This window comes from Ranitomeya variabilis, chromosome 6, assembly GCF_051348905.1.
Source record: "Ranitomeya variabilis isolate aRanVar5 chromosome 6, aRanVar5.hap1, whole genome shotgun sequence".
In the NCBI taxonomy this organism is placed as follows: domain Eukaryota; kingdom Metazoa; phylum Chordata; class Amphibia; order Anura; family Dendrobatidae; genus Ranitomeya; species Ranitomeya variabilis.
In genome coordinates this window covers 500,503,393-500,509,743 of record NC_135237.1, presented here as the reverse complement: position 1 = coordinate 500,509,743, position 6,351 = coordinate 500,503,393, and the positions used below count along the sequence as shown (strand labels likewise).

Here is a 6,351-nt window from a genome sequence, read left to right as displayed (position 1 = left end):
TCAGTGTCTCTGCTGGATGGCAGGCTGTATAGTTGCATCATATAACCATGCAGCCTGCCATCTAGATGTAGCAGAGTTAGGCCCGTTGTGGGACAAATGGATTATTATCTTCTCAGCGGACAGGTGAGGAATATTATTGTTTATTATTTTAATTCTCTTGCAGGGAACAATGGTGTCCCTGGAATGGGCGAAGACGCAAGTATAGTTTAATTAAGATTGATTAAAAGGAGTCAGCTTCATTATTTCAATTAAAAGGACTTTATTCTGGGTGTGTTTTTATACAGTATGACTATGGGGTTAATAATGGGGGCATCTTATAGATGTCTCTCCATTACCAACCTCTGGGATTGATATCTCCTGAAAATACAAAGGTGATCTCAACACCCTCAACTATCACTTGGCCTCGCTCTTCCCACTTGCCTTGGTGCGGTGGCAAGTGCGAGGCCAAGTGCCAGAATCAGCGCATGTTATTGATGCGCCTTTTCTGATGCGGCTGAGAGATTATGCTTTTAGCCTGGGGGGAGGGTGGGGGCAATATCCTTGGCCCCTTCCTAGGCTATTAATATATCAGCCCCCAGCTGTCTTCCTAGCTTTTGCTGGTTTTTAATTATAGGGAGGACCCCCAAGTAATTTTTTTGGGGGGATCCCCCATTTTAATAGCCTTTCCTGGTTAAGTATACAGCTGAGAGCTGATATTAATAGCCTGGGAAGCTCCACGGGTATTACCCACTTGCCTGGCTATAAACATCTGCCTCCAGCTATAAGCCTTCCCTCTGCTGGTTATGAAAATTACATGGGAGCCCATGCCATTTTTTTCATAAAATAATTTATTTAGTAATAAAACACATGTACACTAAGCTGCACATGCACTCTACTAATTATATAAGTGACTGACATCTCGATATCTATTCAATGTGCATATACCGTATATAATTGTGCATAAGCCGAGATTTTCAGCATTTTTTTGTGTGCTGAAAACGCCCCCCCCCCCCCCCCCCCCTCGGCTTATACACGAGTCATTGTCCAGAAAGCCGGTGGGGGAGGGGGAGCAGTGGCAGGAGACGGCTAACAGAAGACATCATACACACTCTCCTCGCGCCGTCGCTGCATCTCCGTCCCGGCGGCGACAGCTCTTCCTGTGCTGAGCGGTCACGTGGTACTGCTAATTAAGGTAATGAATATGCACGCGTCTCCACTCCCACAGGCCTGGAGCGCATATTTATTACCATAATGAGCGGTACCACGTGACCGCTCAGCACATGAGAGCTGCCGTGCTGGGAGAGCAGTGATGCAGCGAAGGCATGAGGAGGGCGAGTAGGACGAGGGGGGGGGGGGGGGGGGAGGGGTGAGCCATGCATAACCATGGGACAGGGGGGGGGGGGGGTTGAGAGCCATGCGGGACCAGGGGAGCCATGCATACAACAGAGGGAGCCACATATAGCAAGACAGGACAGGGAGAGCCACACATACCAGGCCAGGACTGGGGGAGCCACACATAGCAGGACAGGACGGGGGAGCCACATACCAGGACAGCGACCGGGGGAGCAGGACCGAGATGAGGGGACAATGCATGCCCGGCTTATACTCGAGTCAATAAGCTTAACCCAGTTTTCCATAACAAAATTAGGTGCCTCGGCTTATACTCGAGTATATACGGTATGTATTCTATTCTGTCAGGTCACGTTGTGATTCTACTGCACGCGGCACATGAATTGCCGGCTTTTTAAAGGACATCAGTGTGTAAAAATCAGATGGCACTCGCATGGTCCGAGTGCTGACTTCTATTGCCGAATGCGATCTGATTTCCAATTACTTTCGCAGCATGCTGCGATTTTTTCTCAGTCTGATCATGATCCAATCCGAGGTGGATAAAAAAAAAAAAAAGAAAATTGCAGATGAACACTAAATGATACAATAAAAATCGGAGTGCATTCGGAACAATGTTATTCTATCATTTAGTGTTCATGTGCAATTTTTTTTTACTTTTTTTTTTCCCCACCTCGGATCGGATCACGATCGGATTGGGGAAAAAAAAAAATTACAGCATGCTGTGACTGTAATTAGGAATCTGATTGCATTCGCACCAATATTAATCGGATTAACATTCTAAGGGCTCATTCCGCGCTTGCGATGAAAATTAGATGAATGCAATGGGACAGGTGCCTGTGAGCATGTGCAGCAGGAGGCTGGACGTCCATGACTTACAGATGGTAGAAGTTATCTCCAGGTAAAAGCAGCTGCTCAATATTCAAAACAAAGACAGGGTGGACAGCAGTGTGAGCAGCCTTCTCTTACCCAAGCTCCTCTGGAATCTCCAGTATTAGGCCATGTTCACACCTTCAGTATTTGGTCAGTATTTTACCTCAGTATCTGTAAGCCAAAACCAGGGGTGGGTGATAAATACAGAAGTGGTGACGTGTTTCTATTATACTTTTCCTCTAATTGTTCCACTCCTGGTTTTGGCTTACACATACTGAGGTAAAATACTGACCAAATACTGATAGTGTGACCGTAGCACGAGCCCTTAATGTGAGAACAACAAGGCGGATCTCCCCTATCCCACTCTGCAAAACTGTTCCCTTAAAAGTGGGTAAAAAACATTTTTCCTTATTTTATGACATCTAAACTCTGGTGTGTTTTATTGTTCAAAAAAATATATGCCGGTCTCTGTTTTGCGACACCTTGTATTCTATAAAAAAAATCGAAAAGGTGCTCTTTTTACCCAGATGGATAGGTTTCCTCAGCTAAAAGTGCAGCAGTACAGGACTGGCTATGAAACCTACCACTGCACGTCTGGTATAAAAATCACATACGCCTCAAGAGCAATCCCACCATGTGGATATAAACCGGTTATTCGCACCAAAGTAACATCCGGTTATGGCTCAAATATGTCCCATCTATAGTTCTGTACAAACCAAGCGCAGAAGTAGGTCCCTACAGTATTTATTGCAATGCATTAAGGCATAGGGTGACAGACGACATACAGAACATGGTGTCATTCATTGCAAATCACCAGATCCACAGTTTTTAGCTGAACTGGTAAATATCAGAAAATCACAGGTTCCGTTTATAAACGAGTTCACAGCACATTCACATTTTCTTCCGTTAAATACATTTTTCACAATTAAGTAATAGATTTGCTTAAGGGTATGTTCACACAGAGGCTGAAAAATCTGGGTTATTTCCACCACCCCAAGAGGAGTCCAAGTCACGAAACTCTGATTTTTATTTTCCTGAACTGGTTACTCAAGTGTGTTTCCAAACACACACTGTCTGCAGCGGATTCCAAAAGGGATCACCTCAAAACAAGTGACTTACCACCTTTTTTTTCTGTGAGGTTTTCAAAACCTTGTGGGGAAAAATAAAGCTCAAAAATCTGAACAGGAAAATAGATTTTCCATTGAACTGAATAGGAAGAGTGTTCAAACAGTGTATTTGAAGCAGTTTTCTTTCTGTAGATTTTGGAGCAACTGACCCAAAATCCTGCTAAAAAATCCTCTGTGTGAACATAACCTAGCATGGACAAAACAGATTAGTCAATATTATTCCCAATGATGTGGAGAATAGTAGTAGTGGCTAAGTGGAACCGATACAGTGACTCCGTTTTAGTAATTGAAGATTTGGGGCACAAATCCTCCATTATTCTTCCATTCTCCTCTATGTGTCTGCATTGAAGGCCATCTTCAATTAGGAGCCTTTTGTCTTCCGGATTAGTTTTTCCATGAGATCCCACTGCTCATTAGTCACCTGCACAAGAAACATAACATGTTATGTGTTGCAATGTGAATAGTCCTCTCCAATGTGGCCATTTACAGCTCCAATCTCCTACACGGTGTTGGTACTAAACCACAGAAATGCTCAAACTTACAGCCGAGGAGAAGGAATTGTGCACTTACTGGATATTACACATATTCACGGGCATTTTATTGTATTCATATATTTGCCTAAAAGTTATTTTTGCATTCATGTTTGCCTAAAAAATATTTTTGCTGTTAAACAGATTAGCATCTACAGCTTCTATGTATAACTGTACATAGCAGATGCAGAAAAAGGTAGGAGGGAATGCATCATTAACTGTATTCTGATGGTGAGGTTCTTAGGCTCAATCTAAATCTGTGATGGGCAATATATATAGGAAATATTAATACTGACAAGTTTCCTTCACCTTTAGTAAGCTGTTAAATTCTCCAGCCATTGAAACATATTCACCGCCATCCATTCGGATGATCTAAAGCAAAAAACAAAAAACACATTATTAGCTTAAATCTTGAAATTGATTTTACCTTAAACGAAGTCGAAAAATAAAAGTATGTAATCCAATGGTATAAAACAAGTGAAGACAAGTCTTACACACTTACCGTGCCAGTCACCCAGCTTGCATAGTCACTGCAGAGATACATGGCTAGGTTTGCGATTTCCCCTGGTGTGCCCAGGCGACCACATGGGATCCTCTTTATCATGTCACCTTCAAAGGTTCCTGTTGGGTCTAAACGGCTAAAAGCACCCTTCAAAATGTAAAAATAAAAAATTGTTCAACAATGCGAGTTTAGTCATCGTTTTTTAAAGAAAACTTCCAGTGGTCCACTTATAAACCTCTTAGAATATGTCCCTCACTATTAGGTCTAGTTTTGAATAAAAATTAATCTTCTATACCAGAAGTGTCAAACATGAGCTGCCTCTGAGGCCGGTATCTGCAGACACAGGGCACCGGAGATCCTGAGAAATACCCAGGACATCAGGAAGTGGACCGAAGGAGAGCGCCGGCGCCCATAGTGACATCATGCCGGAGCGCAGTGTGTCGGAGAGGCGGCGTCTGTCCTGTGCCGGTGGTAAGTGAATATGGGAGGATTTTTTCAACCCCTTTCCGACATCTACCGCACATGAACGCCACAATAGGAGATATCCTGCAAACCGCGATATGCAGAAGCGGCACCATCGGCAGCGGGAGGTCAGCTGAGTACCATGGATCGGCACTGGCAGCGATCGCAGCTGAATAATCCTTTCCTTATGGGGTCTCCATGAATGGTGACAGCGGAATCTAGGTGGTTATTTGAGGGAGGGAGCGTCCTGTAAGTTTTTTGCACCCCACCATCGCCGGTTGACTGTATTTACCATGGCAATCTGAGGCCAAGTAATGGTCTTAGGGTGGGCCAGCTAGGGTGACCTGCAAAATCCTGCAATATGCAGGATCAAAAAACGCCAAGTGTCAGTGCAAAACTGAAACATCTAATGTTCTGCAGCACAGAAGTATTGCAGGTTATTAATCAGAGACCAGGAAAGTTCAAGAAAACCTGTCACCACAAAAAGAAAATGCTATTGACCAGCAGATATGGGGTTAATCCGCAGGTTATTTCTGTTACTAACTTAGCTGAATGCTGCAGGGAGAAAATTTACTTTATTCTCCCCAGCAGCGTTCCAGTGTCAGTCACGGGGCGGGGCGACTGAGAATACTGAGCGGTGCCCCCGACCGTGACTGACACTTGATCTGGCAGGCTGCCAGTCAGTGCCAGGAGCTCAGTGACAGCGGCTGCCCTGTATACTCAGAGCGGTGACTGAACCAGCGCCGACGCCACCCCCATGACTGAAATCGTTACAGCGTGGAACGCTGCAGGAAGAATACAGTTATTTTTCTTCCAGCAGCATTCGGCTAAGTACGAACCGGTTAGTACCACTTAAACCTGCAAAGTAACCCCATATCTGCAAGTTATCAGTATTTTTTTTGTGGTTTACAGGTTCCCTAAAAAAAAAAAAAAAAAGACTAAAAATTGTAAAAAAAATAAATAAAAATAGCTAACAAAAAGTTGTAGCTAAGCCCCCAATCCGACCTGAAAGAGAAGAAAAATACTTTATATAAGTTATATTATACTCACCCAGGGGGCGGTCCGGTCCGATGGGTGTTTCAGGTCGGGGTCTGACGCCTCCCATCTTCTTGCGATGAGGTCCTCCTCTTCATGGCTCCCCGGCATCGCACTCCTGCTCAGGCATACTGATCTGCCCTGTTGAGGGCAAAGCAAAGTACTGCAGTGCGCAGGTGCTGGGCCTCTCTGACCTTTCCCTGCGCACTGCAGTACCTTCCTCTGCCCCCAACAGGACAGACAAGTAGGCCTGCGCCAGAGTGCGATGCTGGGGAGCCTGTGAAGCAAGCAGGAGGGCGGCATCGCAAGAAGATGGGAGGTGTCGGGTCCAGACCTGCGACACCCATCAGACCGGACCGCCCCGCAGGTGAGTATAATAAAACGTATTTTTCTTATCTTTCAGGTCGGATCGGGGGCTTATCTACAGCATTACAGAATGCTATAGATGAGCCCTGAAAGGCGGTGGCCGTATCTTATGTCGGCCAAACCTGGTGAC

General features: G+C 44.9%; 1 protein-coding gene across 1 annotated transcript in view; it reads right to left on the bottom strand.

Annotated features, from left to right (window-relative positions):
• Positions 1 to 2,927: 2,927 nt before the first annotated feature.
• Positions 2,928 to 6,351, bottom strand: part of DECR1 (2,4-dienoyl-CoA reductase 1) — a 49,115-nt gene continuing 45,691 nt past the window's right edge. Inside the window, exons 8-10 of the mRNA XM_077270805.1 lie at positions 4,359 to 4,505; positions 4,166 to 4,228; positions 2,928 to 3,747 (exon numbers count right to left, since the gene is read on the bottom strand). Coding sequence (XP_077126920.1) covers positions 3,688 to 3,747; positions 4,166 to 4,228; positions 4,359 to 4,505 — 270 coding nt within the window. The 3' untranslated portion in view covers positions 2,928 to 3,687. The remainder of the gene's footprint in view (positions 3,748 to 4,165; positions 4,229 to 4,358; positions 4,506 to 6,351) is intronic.